The sequence below is a fragment of the Mustela lutreola genome, chromosome 3, assembly GCF_030435805.1.
Source record: "Mustela lutreola isolate mMusLut2 chromosome 3, mMusLut2.pri, whole genome shotgun sequence".
Taxonomy (NCBI): domain Eukaryota; kingdom Metazoa; phylum Chordata; class Mammalia; order Carnivora; family Mustelidae; genus Mustela; species Mustela lutreola.
Genome location: NC_081292.1, coordinates 153,237,684 through 153,259,187, shown reverse-complemented (window position 1 = coordinate 153,259,187; position 21,504 = coordinate 153,237,684). Strand labels below are relative to the sequence as shown.

Sequence of the window (21,504 nt, the reverse complement as noted above, 5' to 3'; positions counted from 1 at the left end):
TAGATCTTAGTAAGAATTATCTTTAATGGAACAATTTTTTATTTATGTCATATCAGTTTCCCATTAAAGTGATGCATATTAATCACTTGTACTTTTTCTTTAAACTGCAAGCAGTAAAATTTAAATATGATTAACTCTTATTTTTGCTTACATACTCACAGTTATTATGGCTGCTTTTAAACATATTTTCTAAAGAAAATTATCTTAAATTTTAAAATAAATATTTTTAATATTACTATTTTTTGTGATAAAATTGTCACTTCTTAAAAAGGGAATTGAGTCAATGTTGTTATAAGCCTCTGCTCTAATATTTGAATGTATCTCGGTGCCTAGACAGACTTTGTATATTTACACCAACTGTACGCAGCTGTCCAGTAAAATGTTTATAAGAAGACAGTGATGTCGTGAAACTCAAATGCTTCAATTAGTAATACACTGTTTATTGTAAATGATTGGTTAACTAGAATGAAAGAGATTGGTTAAGGGAATGAGAACTAACACTGTATCAGGTGTTGGACTAGGCTGTCACTTTAAAAACGTATTAGTAATAGGAGCCCAAAGGGATCTCTTTAAATTAACTTTTTGAGGTGACTCTCCTCAAAATACCAGAAATTAGATGTGTCAAGGTAATTTACCTATGTCAAGGTATGCCAGAGTAATATTTCAGGAAAATAAGATACTCCAGTCAACAAACATTTATTGAGCACCTACTATTGAACTAAATGCTGTTTTTTTCTTGCCCTACTAGATTCTTTTTTAGAAAGAATAACTGCAGTATTTTCAGAGTATTTATGTCTTGTATAGTGGAGATAGTTCTGTTGAATTGTGATTTTCCATACTTCAGTTAGGCAGCTATTGACAAGTTTCACTGTGTTCAGTCACAAGAAAGAGTAAAGAAGGCAAAGCGATGCACTATATAACAAGAGCAAAATAAGTCAAAAGGATGCATCCCATGTTAGATTTTGTTGAGTGATTAAATATTTGAGGTTTCAGAAAACAACTCATCAGTAGAATTTGTTTAGTACTTTAAAATTTGAAAATCAAAACTATACTTATTCCTATATGTTTTATTCATTGTTTATTTGCTTATAAATAGCGAAATTTGAATGGCTCTTGATCAAAATACATGCATACACAGTTCATGTCTAGTGTACTAATAAGTATTAGTAAGAGCCCTATAACTTAAGATTTCTGTTGGAAAATAGAAAAGATAGAATTTAATTTTTAAAGTCTTTAATTGTTGACTGTTGTTTCAAAACTACTGCTGTTTGATAATGGGTATTAAAATTTGCTGGTAGTAAAACTGAAAAATTTTTAAATATGTGAAGATAAAGTGCATGTATATATTTTAAGTGACTTCTAATCAAAGTTTAGCTGTGCCTTTAATGAAAAGAGGATTGAGTCATGTCTTCATGCTAATGCCATGGAAAGGTAATTTGTTTTCCTATAGGGGAATTTTGTGTTTATGCACATACCTACACAAAAAAATTAAATTTGAAATTCATTGTAAGTTGATTTTAAATACAAATAACAGAAGATGTTTTTGTTTCCTGCAGCCCATTTGGAAGCCCTTTCCTAATCAAGACAGTGACTTATCATCGGTACTAAGTGGCACAGGCTCAGAACTGCATATACCTCGAGTGTGTGAATTCTGTCAAGCGGTTTTCCCACCATCCATTACATCCAGGGGGGATTTCCTCCGGCATCTTAATTCACATTTTAATGGGGAGACTTAAGTTGCAGTTGAAAACAGCTCTGTGTGATGATTCTAGGTGATCATCAAGTTCTGTGTGATGATCTTGGGTTTGTAATACTATAAATAATTGATTGCAAACTTAGTTCGAGATTGTTTATTGAAAAATAGCTGGGTCAAGATTGTTTATTGAAAAATAGCTGGGTCACAGCTATTTGAGTTTTTCCCTAAACTTGCATTGTAACTTTTCTTTTATCATCTTTTAAAAGATCATTCTGTACGAAACTAATTCATTGTATTCATGTTTACAGTGTTTCTTACCTTAATTTATGTTTGTTTCAAATATCTAAGCTTATTGCTTGGATTTCTAGTTTGATCTGTTGAATTTGGTGATGTCAAATGTTTATAGGGTTTTTCACCTAAAAATTAGATTATTTATGCTATAGGTGATTTTTTAAAAAAAATAAACCTATAATACAGAACAGCAGACAACATAAATGTCTAAGTAAATACCCAACCTAAGACATTTGTTGCCAAGTGATAAAATCACTGGTAGATTTAAACACTTTAGATTGTTTTGTTAATAATATACATAGTTTAAATTTTACTGTGTTTATAGCTACATGATGAAATGAGTTAAATATTTAAAAAATTACTTGTGTTGTGATCCTTAAATGTGTTCTTTGTTCCTGAGTGAAAAAAATAAAGGAATAAATCACATTTTGGGGAAGTTCATAACATTAATGTTTTCTAATGATAAAAGGGTGATGATATTAGATCTGGTGATATTTAATTATGAGTAGGAGATCACTTTGAATTTAAAAATTATTTTTCAAACCAAACTTGCTAAAGAAACTTTGTATTACCTGGGAGCAAATCTAAAGCTCTGTAAGGACTATCCATATACAGTGGTTTATATTAGAAATATTTACATTGTTGTTCAGAAATTGGTTATTCATTGTCAGCAGCCTGACTGATGGCCACTGGAAGACATTTGAAGGAGAGGATACCAAATCAGAGGGCTGCAGAATTTTGTTTAAAATGAGATTTGTCTTTCATTTTTTGACCCTGTGGTGCTTGTTTTTTAAGTTTCCCCTTGCCCTCCAATTTTTAAGAACGTTTGAGGCATGGCTTCCATTTTAGAAAGTGAACATTGATTTGCAACTCTCAAAACACGAATTTAAGTCTTCTTTGGAGTAAGTGTATTTAAAAATTGGAGGGTTTTAGGATAGGGGAATTTGAGAGGCCCCTGTGCCTCAGTAAAGAGCCTTAGCTTGGAAGAGGAAGAATGAGAATGGTGCCTCAACTTCTCAGGTTGCCAAGCACATCATGTTGACGTCTTCCTCACCAAGGTGACATAGCGATGATTAGGCATTCACTGTGAAGGGTTCTGAGATACGTACATCTTTCCTCCATTGCCACTGGGGCTGAATGGAAATACCTAGACAATTATCCAAGTCTCTACCCTACCTCCCACCCACCCAGCACCACCACACACACAAAATTAAAAATAAAAACTTTTCAGCCTGTACCAGCCAGAATATACCACTGTACCTATCTCCTGGACGGGGATTCTTTTTTCTTCTTTTCTAGAAGAGAAAGAGCCCCTCACACAGTTGCCATATACTAGCCTGCTGGCGACCAAAGGAAATTATAGCCCAGAAAGTGACTCAAAGTGTTATGAGGGACTCTTCTCCAGTCCACTCTTTCCCACCTCCAGCACTGTTAGTAAGAGCGGGAAACTTGTTTCCTTTTGGACTCCAGGGCCCCCAACTTCCGAGGGACAATGGCCCTCTTGGGCGACAGGAAATGCAGCCCCGAGAGCAGCCTCCAGTCCCGCACTGCAGAGGCAGCGCTGGCTGCGGCTTAAGAGGTGGAGTGGACACCCGCCAGGTCGCTCCCTCTGTCTCTCATTACTGAGTCGTGCAGGGGCTGCATCTTGGCATCTGCTCAGCGTGGCCGGGTAAGAACAGCTCCCAGGTAAAAAAGCTGCACACGCGAAACGCTGAGTCTGAAAAAACCACCCCCGCCGAGACGAGGCAGTTGTGAGCGGGATGCCTGAGAAGTGGGAGGTGAATGTCCTCGGGAGGGCCCCCCCCCCCCCCCCCCGGTGCAGCTTTCCCCGGAGGCTGAGGCTGCTGCCAGCGGGGACATCTGCTTTCTTACACTCCAGCCTGGCTCACCCCGCCCCCTCAGCCCGGGTTGCGTGGTTATTTTACCAACACCGAGGGAGAGAGAGCTCGGGGAGGTAGAAAAGGGGTGGATGGAAGCTCAGGAGATGTTCTTCCCACTCCCTCACGTCCCCTCCTTTTTTTTTTTTTTTTTTTTTTCCCACATCTTTTAACCTTCAAGGTAAAGACTTTATAAATATGAAACGATAAACGTGTCCGCTGGCTCCCAAGCCCGCCTTCTGCTCGCGGGGCTCTCGGGTGCGGGGCCTCGCCCTTCTCTCCATCCTCCCCGGAGTCGGGCCGGTTTGGGCGGTTGGGCCGGGCGCAGGGGCCGCTCCGCCTGTGGCGCCTTCTCTCCCGGGCTGCTGCCTCGACAGCTGCTTGTAGCTACAGTAATTAGACTGTCAGTGCTTGTTAGAGGAGAGCGGGGAGAACACGCTTCTGACAGCAGATTCCGAGACTCCCCAGTTTGTTAATTTCGAAGAGATCTTTAAAGCATTAATTGAGGTCTCCCCAACTCTCCCCTCCCGCCCCTCTCCCCAACTCCTCCCTTCCCAAAAATATCTTCAAGAGAAGAGAATTCTCTCCGCGTGGAAGCAGTGTTTCCCGCAAAACTGCCAGGCCGCCCCCGACTCCCGCGCATACACCCTATTTTACATATACGCATATACGCGCGCATGTATACGCGTTCGGTTAACTCCGCGGAGGCCTCGTCCAAATAGGAACCAGGCTTGCATTTAAAATAATAATAAATAAAGAAGTAAATAAGTAAATAAATAAATAAATAAACGGGGGGGGTGGGGAGGGAAGCAGAAGTCGGGAAGAAAAGAGAAAAGCAGCAGGCTGATTACGAGGTGTCAAAACTGCCAGGAGCAAGAAGGTGATAGCAATCAGGGGTGAGAAGAGTGCGGCATTCGTGCGGGGCAACTAATTATCCGTCTCATTTGAGAAGAGCAGCATTTGAGGCAGCAGCGTTCGCCTGCTGAACGGTGACAGATTGGCGCGGAGGAGAGGGGAGGTGTTAAAACAATGGAGCCGGGCGCGCGAGCGCTGCTGCATGCTAATCAGCCCTCCCTCCGCCTGCCTGCCGCGCTCCCTCCTTCCCCCCGGCCTCCCTCCTCCGCGCTCCCTCCTCCCGCCTGCGGCGCTCCCTCCTTTCCAGCGGGCCCGCCGCCGCCACCACCCGCTTCCTGCTCCCTCGCTTTCCCGCGCGTCCTTCCCGCCGCTGGCGAGTGGAACTCAGCCACCGCTCTCGCGTCCCTCGCTGGTCGGGAGCCCCCGCGCAGCTCGCCGCGGGCGTCCCCCTCTGGGCCCGGCCTAAGCGCGCCGCGGGCCAGAGCCACCCGGCGCTAGTGCGCCCAGCGCCCACCCCTGGGCGCCTCTTGGGGTAGGGGGGGCGAGGGCCCGCGCTCTCGCTTCCACCTCTTGGAGGAGAGGCCAAGGAGCCTGCATTCTCGTGCTCGCTTGCTTTCTGCTGATGGACTGAACGAGTTGGGCAGCGAGTGAGAACCCAAGCGAATTCGCGAAGGGCGAGGGACAGGAGGGACAGACAGGAGTGGGAAGAGAGGGGAGACCAGAAAAGCAAAGATGGCCCTTGGAGAGACTGCAGATCTGACGCCTGCCCAGGGCTGCTGCCATCCCCCAGGCCTCTCGCGGCCCGCGGCCCGCGCCAGGGCAGCAGAGGAGCTAGCGAGGTCAGCCCCTAGCAAAGGCTCCCTCGTTGTGCCCCACAGACAACCCCAGAACCTTCCTCGTCCCGCCAAGCCAGAATAGCGCCCACGACTTAGAAATCAGAGAGAGGTAGACAAAGGGCCTTCGCAGTGGTTGTCCTTCCAAGGTTTGACCTCTGACCCAAGACTAGACTGGACCTCCAGAGACACCCCCACTCCCCCCATTAAACTGTTACTGGTGAGAGAAAGCCTTTAGAAAACGGCCACCCCACCCTCTGCCGCCTAGACTTGGAGGCAAGAGGACGCTGGGGCATTTCTGGAGGCACAGCTTGCTGCCCTGTTGCTCCTCTCAGGGGTCAGACCTGAGTAAAGGTGGTCGCTTGATGGAGGAGAATCCACCAGACCCTGAGTCTCTGCTCTACCTGTTGCGGCAGGCAGGCCCAGGACCTGAGGTTGTGATACAACTTCCTCCTACTTTTTGAGTTTAAAAGCTGATTGTTGAGCTCAAAGCCTTTGCTTAAAATGCGCTTTTCCCCATACCCTACATTTTTACTATTCTGCATCCACATAAACTACCCTTAGAGACTGAAACATTGCAACACTGCTGTTCTTGTTTCTTCAGTGGGTTAAAGCAAACAGCTTCAGAGGACTGGCAGGAATTTGGACTGAATGAGAATGCGATTCCTTCCAACGGTATTCTGTGCTATTTAGCTAAGCAGGTGTCTAAATTAACATCATAAAACTTCCTTCCCCAAAAATGTAGATGGAAAAGAAAAGCCCCTGAAAGATAATCCCACCAGTATAATTTTTTCTCTTCCGCTGACCTTTACCATTGCATCAATTTACACACACAACTGTTCGTTTTTTAAAAAGATCAATTTCAAAACGTGAAGATTCGATAAAGCTGTCATTTATACACGAGAGTTTCATTTATATTATTCTCTCTACCCTTCTCTGTTTGTAATGTGTCATAATTAAAGTACAACACAAGAGAATAAAATAAAAACGACTTGAGTAAATTTTGGTATTTTATATCATCATCATTGATCTAGTGAAAACCTGCACAGACACACAGAGTGAATCAGTTTTCCTTTTAGAATGTGTCCAGGCATACCAATACAATAGCTAAATGCAAAATTGTTGGGATCTACAACAGAATAACACAGAATGTTATACATTTGAAAATTAAGAATTCTTAAAAGAGTTACCTCAAGAGTTTTGTACAAATGATGGCTTTTTTCATTTCTACTCCTTGGAAAACCACTAAGAAGGCCTGTCTGCCCTCACTGCATCCCAGACTTTTCGGTGCAAGAGTATCATCTGGCATTTGGAAAACTCTCTGGCATCTGAATCAGTTAAAACAGCAACCTACCTAACAGGGAAAAAAAAACACCTTTACATTTACTAATGTAAATTTGGAGACTCAGGTGCTCCATTAGCATCAAAATTAACCAACTCATTAACTATCATTAGCTTTTTCTTCATTAACCAATTCTATAGAACCAAAATCTCTATCTCTCTGAAGTGTTAAACCTATAGCGTTCAAGTACATTTAGTTCAGTTCTGCACTGTGTATGTATTTCTAATACCTAATCAAACTCTTTACCTTCCAATGTCTTGGTTGTTACGGGTTTAATGCAATTTCTTCTCAGTCTACAGACTTCACAAATTTGCATGGTTGTTTTAATGGTGTATTTACAGATAAGTTTTTATTTGCACATAAGGACAAAAAGGTGAAGTGAAATTTGGTCCCAATGGAAACCTGTTAGTTTCCCTGAACATATGGCTCATTGGGCTGTTACTTCCTTTTTGAGATCATTTTCCAAGATTTTTTAATATATACATCAATTTGACACCAGTTATAAAGCAAATATATTGGCTTTGAAGATGCCTCCACCTGGGGTATATTTCTCAGTAACAAACCATCTAGTCAGGTGAACCTCTGAAAGTACCTGTTTCCAGTCTCCAAGAACAGGGTATGATTTGAAATCAGTCAGAACGGATAGTTGCTTACAATGTCTGAAATCAGGTAGTTCTCTGGATTCTTAGAATGCCACAGTGATTTGATTAATACAGTTTCAGGGAGACTGCTTAAAACTCTCTTTACGGACAGAGGCCGCACATTTGGAATCCACAGTATTACAATGATTCCTCTCAGTAGACACAAGTGATGTAAGTCTCATTTATTGAAAGTATGTGATGCCAGCTTAAGACTTAAGGGGAAAATCACAGCACTTTGAAAAAGATGTAAATGTTCAATTGGTAAAAAAGGGGGGAAAACCGTGCTAAAACATGTGCCTATTTCCATTATGCTTAATTTACTATTCAAAACAAGTTTTTCCTAATAAGCTCTATTGTTTCTTTCTGTTTTGTAAAATTTAATATGTGTGAGACAAAAACCAGATTCAGAATGTGAATGAAGTCTGTTTAGCGAAAGCTTGTTGGAGCTTCCAGCACAAGGAGGGCCTCAAATTAAAAGACATACCACTTTATAACCCTGATAGGATGTCAGGAAGTGAGTTCCTTGGGTCTTTTCTAGAACCAGTTACAGCTAGATCACCAACTTTCTCCAGCCTCAGAGAACCTCATGGATGAATTCATACACTAAAAATGCAGCAAACACTAGAATATTGAGAATGATGATGCCACGTACATTCACTAAACAACTTTAGCTTTCTCTTTACTGCAGTCTTCTTCTTTCTCAGGTTCAGACCCCCAAATAGGAATCCGCTGTAGGTTCTCAGACGTGTTATCCCCTTGTCCTGTTCAGTCACTCACCCTTCCCCAGGGTACTTGTACCTGCTTACGTATCTCCTGATGTTGAACTGGTCTCCCTCATTTGAATATTCCCGTGGAATCTGGACCGCCTGGCCTGCGTAACCTGAAGTGTGCCCATGATTCCTTTGTTGTTTAGAGCCATAGTATGAATACATTCTTTAAATACCTTACTTATATCTTTTGGAAGCAGTGTACAAAAGATAAGTCATCGCTTACTAATTAATTCAAGGAATAGTTGTTTTTGAAATAACGAAATTTTAAAGATTGCCTAATCCAACTTTCTTTCTGCGTGGATGAAAAAAAAAAAAGGAACAAACAATAAACCCCAAATAAACTGCATTTAAAGAGAATGAATGAGTCCCTCAAACCCACTCCAGTTGTTAGAACTCAACTCAAGTTCTCTTGTCTTTCAACCCACTGCTTTTTCTGTAATCATCCTTCACCTTAAAATAAGTATACTTTTTCATTGGCTTTGTACTTGGCTTCATAGGAAGCTTAAATCATTCTCTCAGAAGACTTTTGTACACCAAGAGACTAACCATTATACTAAACCACAGGGACAGTGGGAGGCTGACATTACCTGACCGCGGGTGGGGTGTATTATTTAGGGATTATCCATTTATCACCACCCTGAGGCAGGCCTCAGAACATTTCTGCTGGGAGGAAGAAGCACCTTAGTGCACTGCAGCATTTCTCTTTCCTCGCTCCAAGCAGCAAGTGTTAGAACGTATTTTTGAAGCTTAAGGCACAAACTAAGGAGAGAAAGTAAAAAAGATTTGCTTCTCAAAAGCTTGGAGTTAACCGTCACCATAACTCCCAAACCACAATGCTAACTTCAATTGTCAAAACTCCACCCCGAAGGTTAGCATTTGTAGGGTAAAGAAAACAAAGTAAACCAGTATGAACTGGAAGTAAGCCTATATATTTATTTCCTGAGACTATCCAGCTGGAACTAAAACATTCTCTAAAGCAAGCAAATGTTTCACTGGTTCAGGAGTTGGCCTTCATTTGTCCCAAGATGGCCCTGAGGCCGACGGAGCGGCCCTGGCTTTGTATCGTCTTCCCTTACAATGTTGGCGAATCAACTCTGGGAAACAGCTCTCATTAGACAAAGAGTCTCTCCCTTTGCAGTTGTGAAAGGGGCAGCCTGTGTGGGTGTACTCATGCAACTTCAAGCAATTGGCTTAAAAGGAAGGCAAGCTCCCTGGGAATCCAAAGGATCAGTAAGGGTGATAAAGCTTCCTTGAAAAAGCTCTCACTAACCAGGACTGAGGGAGAAATGTAAGCAGCAGGCTTCCACCGTTCAGCTTCTCAATTCCCTCACACTCACACACACACACACACACACACATTCCAATATGCAAAGACCCACTGTTCAGTTTTTCCTGAGGTTTCTACCACTGCCGCTTTGAAAGTCTTTTCTTTCAACATCTGTAGGGCCTGGATGAGATCTGTTTATAGGTGAGAGCACTTGTGAAATTTCAAAGCAGATTTTGTTGTTCTGTTTCACCTTTAAAAGTTTTCAGGGCCCTGGGGCGCCTGAGTGGCTCAGTGAGTTGGGCCTCTGCCTTGGGTTCAGGTCAAGATCTCAGGGTCCTGGGATCAAGTAGCAACCAGCTCTCTGAAGGGCAGGAAGCCTGCTTCCCTCCCCACCCCCACCCCCCTTCACCTTCTTACCCCTCACACCCCCACAACCCCTTCTGCTGCTCTGCCTACTTGTGATCTTTCTCTGTCAAATGAATAAAAATAAAATCTTAAAAAAAAAAAAGTTTTCAGGTCCCAACTTTGTCTCTTTCCAGATAAATACCAATGAGTACTGTGGTTCCACAGTAAGTGGTAGAAAACATGTAATCCTGACATGGGAGTGTACCACTGTCAGGTTAATTGCAGGCAGGATGTGGGTACCCTGTACTGGCCAGGAAAGGAGCCAGCCTCAAGGAAGGAACCCTGGCCCATTTTCTAGTCAAATCAACAATGACATTGCCACTTCCTCCAACATAGGACATTTCCAAGTGTTTTCACCATTTCTTCCTCCTCCACCCTACAGTGCGCTTGGAAAAGTATCCTGTGAAGGTAACTCATTTCCTTTCAAAGGCAAAGTCCAATTGAAAAGTCCTGATTGTCTTGATTATTATATTAATGTACATCAGAGCATAAGCCTTCTTGTATGGTTTCTTCAAAAAATTTTTATTTTATTTATTTATTTATTTTTAGTTAGAATTGCCAGATTTGGCAAACAGAAATACAGGAAGTGCAGTTAAATCTGAATTTCAGATAAACAACAAATCATTTTTTAGTCTAAGTATACCCTACGCAGTATTTGGGAACCGTATTTTTAATATTTTATTGACTGTAAAGATGTGAAATCAAGTCTTACTTAACATATTTTCCTCTAGTTTTTTGGATTTGTTTGTTTGTTGTTTTGGGGGGGTTGTTTTGGGTTGGTTTGGGGGTTTTTGTTGGGGTTTTTTGTTTGTTTGTTTGTTTGTCTCTTTGTGCATTTGGGGGGGGGGGGGTGTGATTAGGTGTGAGGCAATTACTTCTTTTTGCGCCTGGAACTCTTTCTTCCTTTTTCATTCCTCAAGGGAAATCTCAGCGCCTCTTCAATCTCTGTCAGCATTTGCTGTCCATACTTCCGCTCGTGCAGTGTTTTGTTGTGTTCCGATGTGTGTATATAGGCTCCTCCGCGATGCCGAGAGCTCAGTGAGGCCGGGTCCCGTTGCCTCTTCTCCCTTCCAGGGTTGCCAGGCACCTTCCCGGCCTCTCCCTCCAGGTGGGGCAGGCGGGCGGGGAGGCGCGCCCCCCGAGGGCTTCCCTCGCGCCTCGGACCCGGAGCCGAGGGGAGACTGAGGCTCCGCTGCGGGGCCCCTGGAGCCGACCGAAGGGGGAAGGAGAAAGCGAGGAGGGCTCTTCGGTCCCCGCAGCCCAGCCCCGCGGAGGTGGAGGGGCCTATGCAGGCCCTTCCCTGAGGCCTGCACTGGAGGCCTGCGCGCTGCGAGGGCCCGCGAGGCCTGGAGGCCGGGCGTCTGGCCGGGGAGCGGCGCGGGGGACCCACCGCTCCGCGCCCGGGGTCGGGGAGGCCGGGGAGCCCGGCTCGGGCTCCGGCTCCGGCTCGGGCTCCGGCCCCGGCTCCGGCTCCCGGGCGGGAGGCACCCAGGCCCGTCCCCGCCCGGCGGCCGCGCGCCTCGCTCCGCGCCTCGCTCCAGCCGCGCTCCAGCCGGGCGGTTCTTCTCCTCATTTGTTGCATTGTTTGCATTAATATGAATATCTTGTTCTGTTTGTTTTGTCTCCTGGGAGCCAATAAAGCTGTGAGTTTTTTCTTTACACCAAATGCAGCTCTACGGGCGATCAATCAATGGGTAGTCTTCGGATAATCTGTGAGAGTGAGAAACCTAATAAAGCTAGCGACTAAAAAAGGAAAACAATCTATTTTTCCTCTTAGGTTAACTACGTCAGGAGGAGTGTGTTCCACTTCGGCTGCTCGAGGTGGGCTTAACTCTTGTTCTTGGGGGGTTCGCTTTGGGTTTTGTTTTTTAAACAAATGGATTAAAATGTCAAGGTGGGAGGGAGGCGATCTGAGCGGAGGGGGAGCCGGACAGGGCTGTTCAGGGCCTCTTAACAGTTTCTGATGATTGGTCGGTTCTCGCAAGAAGAGGAAAGAAGGTACTTTCTAATGTCCCAGGGGAAAAAAAAAAAAAAAAACAAAAAAAAAAACTGAGAGATGTAGGATTCTGAGAAGACGCACTTTGGCGAGGAGGGCGTGCCTCAGTGTGCTAGGCAGACAGGAAATGTAAATTAAGAACGAAGGGAACTAACTAACTACTGAGAATAAGTCAAGTCATGACGAGTGGCCCTCGCCCCCATCGCTTGTTCCCTCCAGCTAGACGGTAAGCTCCCCAAATGCGTTTTTGGAAGTCCCCTCAGCTCCCCTGAACCATGCAGGAGAGAGAGGGGAAGATCTCCGGCGTCGGCGACTGCGCTTCTCCTCACGGCACAATGCAACCGAAATCATTTATAAACAGATCAAAATAACAATCTGAATTATCTAACATTAACAGCTGAACTGAAGAGCCCAAGATTATGTGATGAATTGTTAAATTGCAGTAGCATTGTTTTGGATTGCTAATTAAAAAAAAATAAGCAAACCCCATGACTCTAGATATGACAACTGAAAATACCCACAAATTATTTAATAAATGAAGCGTCTAACAACTTTAACACTTCCTGGTCGCCTTGTTAATAAATGTAATTTGAGGTAGATTTTAAAAATCTTCAATCTAAACAGTGAATTCATTACGCGCCATTCAGATCTCTGGATGCCTATGGACTTCTTGGAATTAGGTGTTAAATAGACAAAAGTGAACCAAACTGCCTTTAAAAGCACAGCATGACCATGTAATTCTTTTTCCAGTTTGTGGTAAAAAATGATGAAACTTCTTTCCAAGTAGCTATCACCCAGATTTAGTGTGAAAAGTAGTGTAATTGTAATTCACGCCATCAGGGTCTATCGCTGATAGACGATCAGCTGTTCTGTAGTGGGGAGAGGCTTTCTTTTCAAATAGGAAAGCTGCCAAGTGCTCTGCGATACCTCCAGCAAGCTTATCGGATTGAGTTCAGAGCCAAAACAGCAGCTGCACACATATGCAAATTGGCAATTAATAGTATAACATTCTGCAAAAAAAAAAAAAAAATGTTTAAAAAAATTTTAAAGAAAATAGAAAGAAGCTACCTGAACATTAACCTCCACTGTAACTGGGACTTCTAGGATGAGGGACTAAGGATTAATTACCCTCTGGAAGGGACTTGCTCTCGATTACCTTCTCTCCTACAGATCAAGTCTTTGTTGTCTTACTCAGTTTTGTCTGTTCCATGGAACGCAGCAATGAACTCTACAGGAAGAAGTTTAAAAATAACTAAAAAGCCCTCATATTTTGATTCCAGAAGAGGGGGAAAATAAAGTCCCTTCCATTGATCATGCTTTCTCCTATACAGAGATCACAAAGCAAGAGCCTTAGCATCCTCGTGGCAAAGACATTTTGTTCTGGATGTCATCCTCTCCTTCCCCTCCAGCTTTGCCGGAGGAGGAACAAGCTTTGGGTCCTGGGGGTGCTGCCTGTCTCTGTCTTGATTTCTGTCTCTTTCTCCCATTGACAGCAATGCCGTTCCTAGCCTTCACGCAGCAGTAGCAGAAATCCAGCAAGATTTAGGATTTACGTTGCCCAGCATGTAGAAACACAACATTTCTCAAATGTTTAAAGAAAAGAAAATCATATGGATTTGTTAAATTATCTTGACATCCTGGCCCCCTGTCCCCACCCCACCCCAATTCACAAACACACACACACCCACACACACTGTTTTCCCTGATACAGTCATATAATAGTTATGGCTAGAATTAGGTGGACAACCTAAGGCCTAGGAAGGGCCTGGCATTTTCACAGCAGGCTTTCCCCAATGCTTGGGGTCTTCCTCTCCCTGTAGCTTGGGGGTGGGGTGATCAATAAATGTTTCAGATAATCTGTGAATTCTTAGTAGTCAGGATTCTGTGGTTGAAGATCGGCCTTTTTCTAGGAGGTGGCTGGTTTCAGAAACTTTGGTGTTGGGGGTTTTACAGGTATTTCCAAGTTCCAGGAGTTTGGAATTTGGGTGAGGATCTCGATGCCCTTCAATGTGCAAAAGTGAAGGAGGTTTTATTTTTGCTTTATTTTTCCGGATGTTCTGGGGTGACATTGTATTGGTCCTGGTTGTAACGTGGACCATAAATGAGGAGTTGTGACCATCACCTCTGCCTTTTTCTCCTTTTATCACCTCCACTTCTGATGTTCTCACTTTAAGTTCTATTACAAATCAAGCGTGACTTTTTTAAAAACACACTTTGTCTTAGACCCTAGGGACACTTCTTTTATAATATGAGACAAATTTGGGATTAACATACCCCTTGAAGGCAGAACTTTCAATGCCACAATGTGCTTTGAAGCGTGAATACCAAAATGTTAATAGGAAATTCACCCATGTAGAATTTAAATATATTTGTTCATATTTCTTGGAAAGGAAGATTTTGGATAACAATTAAGCATCCAACCCCACGTTGGGTGCAAAAAAAATTGAGATCCTAATAAGAAGGATCAATTTTTTCTTCCCACTGACAAACTCTGGGTCCGTAAATTGCACTTTCTAAATACTTACAATTAATAGAACTTTTTTTTTGTCTGATACCAATAGAAGTAGCCTATGTTCTGAAAATTTAAGGTACAGGAGAAAAATTGTCAAGCCTGTTCCTAAGTAAGGTATTATTTTTCTTGACTTGTGATCCAATTTGAAAGCATTGTTAGGCCTTTCTATTTTCTTTTGACTAAATGAAAAGTGGTTGAAAATGATATAGCAAGTCAACTGGAAAGTTGCTTTTGAATAAAACAGAAAAATGGGAATGCCAACTTTCTTTCTTTCTCTGTAACTTCATTAACATGGTTGTATAGACATTTGCATGTAAAATGTAGTTAACAAAAATTACACAGAAGTAAATTTAGTCCTTTAGTGCCTACCTCTATGGTAAAATCAGACCATTTGGCATACTTTGAAGTCTTCCAAGAAGCCTGGTTTCCACCTGGAAAATAAATTACTAAATTTGAATGTGTTACTTATACTATGGTGAGTTGTCTATCTGTTAACATTTTATTTTAGTGCATATACTAGAAGTTGTATTTAGAGTTTTCTAAAAATGTCATCTGTCAAGGTAGAGAATTATAATAATATAATTATATCCAGGAAAGGTGTTCTGACTTTAGATTATTTTGATGCTGTCACAAATGATGCATTTTTCAAAATTCAGAATGCCACAAATTCATATGTTTCATCATCAGATTTTGAGATTTATTTAGATTAGCTATAACTGTCATAACCATAGTTTGTTTTCTTTGCATTTATTAATACACAGATAATGTTTATACAGGGGTTCAGTGTAACCCCTGTATGCGCTACTGGAATATTGGAATATTGGAATAGTATATGCTATTGGAATATTGGAATAGTATGCGCTATTGGAATATTGGAATAGTATGCGCTATTGGAATACTGGAATATTGGAATAGTATGCGCTATTGGAATATCTACCCGCACTTACTTGGCTCCATCTCTAAATGGAACTTCATCCAAAAATTTCTAATATAACATATTGATCCCATCGTTGTTATAGTCTTAGTTTATTATATCCTACTCTTTTAAATCATAAAGTTTGTGGTATTATAAAAACTATTTTGATCGACCAAAATGACACAAAGTATCATAACGAGGTGGTTGATGAGATGTCGTAGACAGTGAAGACAGCACTGGATTAATTTATCCAACTCGAAACTATCTCTTACAATGCTGCAGGTGTACACAGTGGGAACAGATGAAGATGTGGGACCATGGCTCAGTAAAAACTCATTACCACAGTTAGTGACAGAGGGAAACGATGTGTCTTATTAAAACGTGTTTGTAAGTTTTTCTTCATCTGAAAAGAGAACACATTAACTTCATAAAGGAAGCAGTATTTCTTTCTGAAGGGTATATTTTCTAAACTGAATAAGCAACCAGAACAGGTGTGGTTGTGGAACTGTATACTTTTAAGACCAAAGAATTTACAGTTAGTTTCACTATACCCAAATATGTCTAATTCCTAGGCCATTTTCAGGATAAATATAATTTCAAGTTTGTCATTTTTTTATTTGAACTGCTTTGTGAATCTGGGTGAATATATGATAGATACCACCTTCTGTGGGGCTGAAAAGAAGAAAAATCTTGATTCATACTTAAAGATGCTGTATTTGAAAAATATGATGGGTTTTTTAAAATATTTTATTTATTTATTTGACAGAGATCACAAGTAGGCAGAGAGGCAGGCAGAGAGAGAGAGAGGATAAAGCAGGCTCCCCACTAAGCAGAGAGCCCACTGCGGAGCTCCATCCCAGGACCCCGGGATCATGACCTGAGCCTAAGGCAGAGGCTTTAACCCCCTGAGCCACCCAGGCACCCCTAAACAATATGATGTTAAAATGTTTTACTTAATATTTAATAGTACAGGGCATTTGTTTTGGAAAATTTACCTGGAGGACTCAGGACATCTATGTAGTAAACCAAATGAGGAGCCTTGACTTAAGATGATAAAAGAGTAATATATTTAGAAAATCATGCCTCTAGGACATTTACTTGGCCATTTGTTTAATAGTCTTATCAGTGATAGTGATTGTGATGGTCGTTGTTACCTTTATTCAGTGATGAGAAAAATGAGGCTAAGTTCAAATTACTTGGCTGGTAACAGACTGGTCCTTGATCTTACATGTGGCACTTCTGTCTGAAGGATAGAGGGGTGGGAAGTTAGGAAACCATCTCTGTCCCCTTAAAATTCCATTTTTCCTTTAGTAAATCCAAAAGACTCAATGAGGTAGTCCAAGAATTTAGTAGTGTAATCGAGGTCCATTTGATTAGGAAGTCTTTATATGCCTAGAAACAGGATTGCTTTGGCACGGGCATAAAGACTCAGGCGATCTACACATCCACCCTCAAATTTAGCAATTCGAAGCAGTTAGCTACACGGACAGTTTTGTATGCATTGCTAAATGCAGACACAAAAACTGCATTTGCAAAAAGAGGAAACCCAGTTAAACTAGGTTGCAAATTTGGCCCTAATTTAGCGTAGCATTTGTGATACATATAGGTTAGAGTGACATTTATATAATGGTGTGAAATATGAGAAACTTCCAATGCTAGACACAAAGACTTTTTAAAATTGCTTTTGCCTACTTTGGTTAGTTTAAGAAACAGGAGGAAGAATTTGGTTTTTCAAGTGATGGGAAGCCTTTAAGGATGTTGGAACACTGTTCAGTCCCCTGGGGTTCTGCCTGCTGTACAATTTTAAATGTCTTTTAGCTAAAAAATTGGCCAACAAGGGAAACATAGAGATGAAATCTCTTTTTCCTTATCTGGGAGGTGATAAGCTCTAGGTGGATAACATAATCCAATTCTGACTGTCAAATAAATGGTCAGCTTTGGGGGTCAGAAAGCCATAATCGTTTCTCCTACCTAATAGAACTATTTAATTGGCGTAACTACTTTTGTACCAGAATTTACTTTGGAGGTTTTGTTCTTATGCTCGGTTGTAGACGTAGTTTTCAGCTTAAGAAATACAGCCAGAAACGAGACTAGCTATATCAACAATGTTTTCTCTAAGTGCAGTAATCATGGTACCTGAAACTCTTTCTTCACTTCTCCAGTGAAGACCACTGGAGGGCAGTGTTTTCTCCTTCGGGAATAGCACCTGGTTTCAGATGGAAGATGCACTGACAAATTAAAAAGGCGTCTGGCTCATGGAAAATGAGTTGCTCTTCTCATTCAGGCTCTGTTTGGAACTGACCCCTCCTGTTCACATGCTGCTTATCACACTGCCAGCCAAATCAGGCAGACCTTAAATCAGATCCTAAAACAATACCATGTACAATCTTTGCTACTTGGGAGTCTTTAAAAGTTTAATTAACCAGGTGAGGATTGTGCAAAGTTTGTTCTAATTTAAATAGCAGATGGAAGAATACATGAGCAAGAATGGATAGCTTTAACTAGCTGCTTTGTGCTTCACAATTTTAACATTTCGTTAGGTTTACATTAATTTTATTTTTTGTTTTTATTTATTTATTTTTAAAGATTTTATTTATTTATTTGACAGAGAGCACAAGCAGAAGGAGCAGCAGACAGAGGGAGAGGGAAAAGCAGGCTCCCCACTGAGCAAGGAGCCCGATGCGGGACTTGATCCCAAGACCCTGGGACCATGACCGGAGCCAAAGGCAGACACTTAAACGACTGAGCCACCCAGGCACCCCACATTATTTTATTTTTAATACAATATGTATACATATGTTTGCCACCAAATCAACAAGTTAGCATTTTCTAGAAAGAACAAATGAAGAATGTTCCCTAGAGTTTATTTGCCCTGCTCTGTGGTATGATTTGTTCCCTAGAGAAAGTAGATGGGAAAATATTGGAAATTTTTTATTTAAAAAAAGATTTGTGGGGCACCTGGGTGGCTCAGTGGGTTAAGCCACTGCCTTCGGCTCAGGTCATGATCTCAGGGTCCTGGGATCGAGTTCCGCATCGGGCTCTCTGCTCAGCAGGGAGCCTGCTTCCTTCTCTCTCTCTCTGCCTGCCTCTCTGCCTACTTGTAATCTCTCTCTGTCAAATAAATAAATAAAATCTTTAAAAAAAAAAAAGATTTGTGTATTTGAGTATTGAATTTTATCATTATACTTATTTGTGTTCCCATTAATTAAAAAATGAAGCGGGATTACATAATAAAATTTAGGGAGGAGCCATTTAATCTTTACTTAAAGGCGCATATTGCTAATTGAATTCCTTTTTTTTTTTAAGATTTTATTTATTTGACAGAGAGAGAGCAAGCACAAGTAGGGGGAATTGCAGGCAGAGGCAGAGGGAGAAGCAGCTTCCCACTGAGCAGTCAGGCTGATGGGGTTCTCAATCCCAGGATTCTGGGACCATGACCTGAGCCAAAGACAGATGCTTAACAACTGAGCCACCCAGGTGCGCCATGAATTCTTTTAATTATTATAGTAATTTGTTTCCTTTTAAGAAATGAAAACATTATGTGTTTTAGATATGTGATTTTGTCTAACAAAAGAGCATTTTTTGTTGTTGTTTTTGTTTTGTTTTGTTTTGTTTTTTTACAAAATCAACATATAATTTTATTCTCATGATTTACTTGGTATATTTTTTCAATGAAATGCTGACAAGCTAACTGGGGCTTACACCTAAACAAAGCGACCCAAAGCAGCCAGTCACTTAAGAAAAAATATAAATTTAAATGTCTGCATCATAAATATTTGTTTAAAGTTTTTTTTTTCTTTTATGATTTTATTTTCTTGATAACCTCTACACCCAACTTGGGACTGGAACCTACATCCCGGAATCAAGAGTTGCCCACTCTACAGACTGAGCCAGCCAGGCACCCCGGGATTTTATTTTTGTAACATTATTGCTGATGATAAAACAAGTGTTTATTGTGAACACTATGGAAATAATATAATAAAAATCACCCATAGCCCAACCAGTAAGAGATAGTCACTGTCAATATTTTAAAGCACATCATTACAGAGTATTTTTCTATACAGTAATATGTATTAAAAATAGTTAGAATACAGGGAATATTTGTGATCTACATTTTTCACTTAAAATATATCACAGATATTTTCCCATGTCATTAAATGTTTGTCACCAGAATTATTTTGAATGACTGTATGGTACACCATAGTTTACCTAACAAGTTCTCTAGCACTATATTTAGTGGTTGCTAACTTCCCTACATTATAAGCAATGCTATAATGAACATCTCTGTAGACAATACTTACATATATCTACAATTAGATCCTCCATACAAATTCCCCAAATGGGAATTTGAGGGTCAAAATGTTTTTTTATAAGTTTTTGTACATAAATCCAATGTGTCTTCTGGACTGGAAAGGTATGAAGGTGTCCATTTTTCCGTCTCTTCACCAACACTAAGTGTCACCAGTTTGTTTGTTTTTTTTAAAGGTTGTGTTTATTTGGCAGAGAGAGAGATTACAAGTAGGCAGCGTGGCAGGCAGAGAGAGAAGGGGAAGCAGGCTCCCCGCTGAGCTGATAGCCAGATGCGGGGCTCCATCCAAAGACCCTGAGATCACAACAGGAGCTGAAGGCAGAGGCTCAACCCACTGAGCCACCCAGGCGCCCCTGTCACCAGTTTTTTAATCTACTGTGATGTTTAAGAAACAGTTTTGCTCATGTAGATTTTGTTATATTGGCATATACATATATATATATATATATATGCCAATTTTTAATTTTGATTAAAAATAAAAATTTTTAATATATTTCATATATTTATTTACCATTCATATTGTTTCATAGTGGTTTACTCTTTTCTCTACATGATCCATTTTTTTATCGAGATGTTTTTATATTAATTAATTTCTGAGGGTTTTTTATATAAGGATAGTAACACTGTGCCATATATTATAGAATATTTTTCCAAGGTAATACCATATTTGTCATTGACTTTGTCATTTTTTTTAAAATTCTTTTTTAAGTAGACTCTACTCCCAACATGTGGGACTTGAACTCACAACTCCGAGATCAAGAGTCATGCCCCACACACAGAGCCAGGAGAGCACCCTGACTTTTTCATTTTTAAATTATCAGTTTTGCAAATGTTTTCATTAAAATTTCTACCTGTGCTTATACATTTAGAAAATACTCCTTATGGAGATTAGGAGTTACATTTCCTGCTATGTATTTGATGACCCTGGTTTGTTTTTGTTTCTTATTTTCATTTCATTCATGTAATGCTTTAAGCAATCTGCAATTTATTTTGGCTTATCACATGAAATGAGGATTTGATCATTTCCTTTCAGTTGTTCAGCAATTGTCCTTGAATATTTATTGAATGATATACTTCTTTCCTATTGATTTAAAAAGACTTTTGAGGGGTACCTGGATGGCTCAGTGGGTTAAAGCCTCTACCTAAGACTCAGGTCATGGTCCCAGGGTCCTGGGATTGAGCCCCGCATGGAGCCCCACATCAAGCTCTCTGCTCAGCCGGGAGCCTGCTTCCTCCCCTCTATCTCTGCTTGCTTACTTGTGATCTCTGTCTGTCAAATAAATAAATAAAATCTTTTAAAATAAATAAATAAATAAACAAATAAATAGACTTTTGAATCATGCTGACTTTATGTTCCAGAGTCCATTTCTGAGATTAATTTCTGATCCTCTGATTTCTTTCTTCCTCTACCATTATCACAGTATTGTATTTTATTTTAAGATTTTATTTATTATTTGACAGAGAGAGACACAGGAGAGAGGGAACACAAGCAGTTAGAGTGGGAGATGGAGAAGCAGGCTTCCCGCAGAGCAGAGAGCCTGATGTGGGGCTTGATCCCAGGACCCTGAGATCGCCACCTGAGCCAAAGGCAGACGCTTAATGACTGAGCAATTCAGGTGCCCCATCACAGTATTTTATTTTATTAATTAATTAATTTGTTTATTTTTAAAAGATTTTATTTATTTGCCAGAGATAGAGAGAGAGAGAGTACACACAAGCAGGCAGAGAGGCAGGCAGAGGCAGCGAGAGAAGCAGGCTCCCCGCCGAGCAAGGAGCCCAATGTGGGACTCGATC

General features: G+C 41.1%; 1 protein-coding gene across 8 annotated transcripts in view; it reads left to right on the top strand.

Annotated features, from left to right (window-relative positions):
• TANK (TRAF family member associated NFKB activator) overlaps positions 1 to 2,413 on the top strand; it is an 89,570-nt gene extending 87,157 nt beyond the window's left edge. For all 8 annotated transcript variants that reach the window (XM_059167191.1, XM_059167193.1, XM_059167189.1 and 5 more), the window contains one exon: positions 1,557 to 2,413. In XM_059167191.1, the coding sequence (XP_059023174.1) occupies positions 1,557 to 1,736 (180 nt within the window). In that variant the 3' untranslated portion in view covers positions 1,737 to 2,413. The remainder of the gene's footprint in view (positions 1 to 1,556) is intronic.
• Positions 2,414 to 21,504: the final 19,091 nt, after the last annotated feature.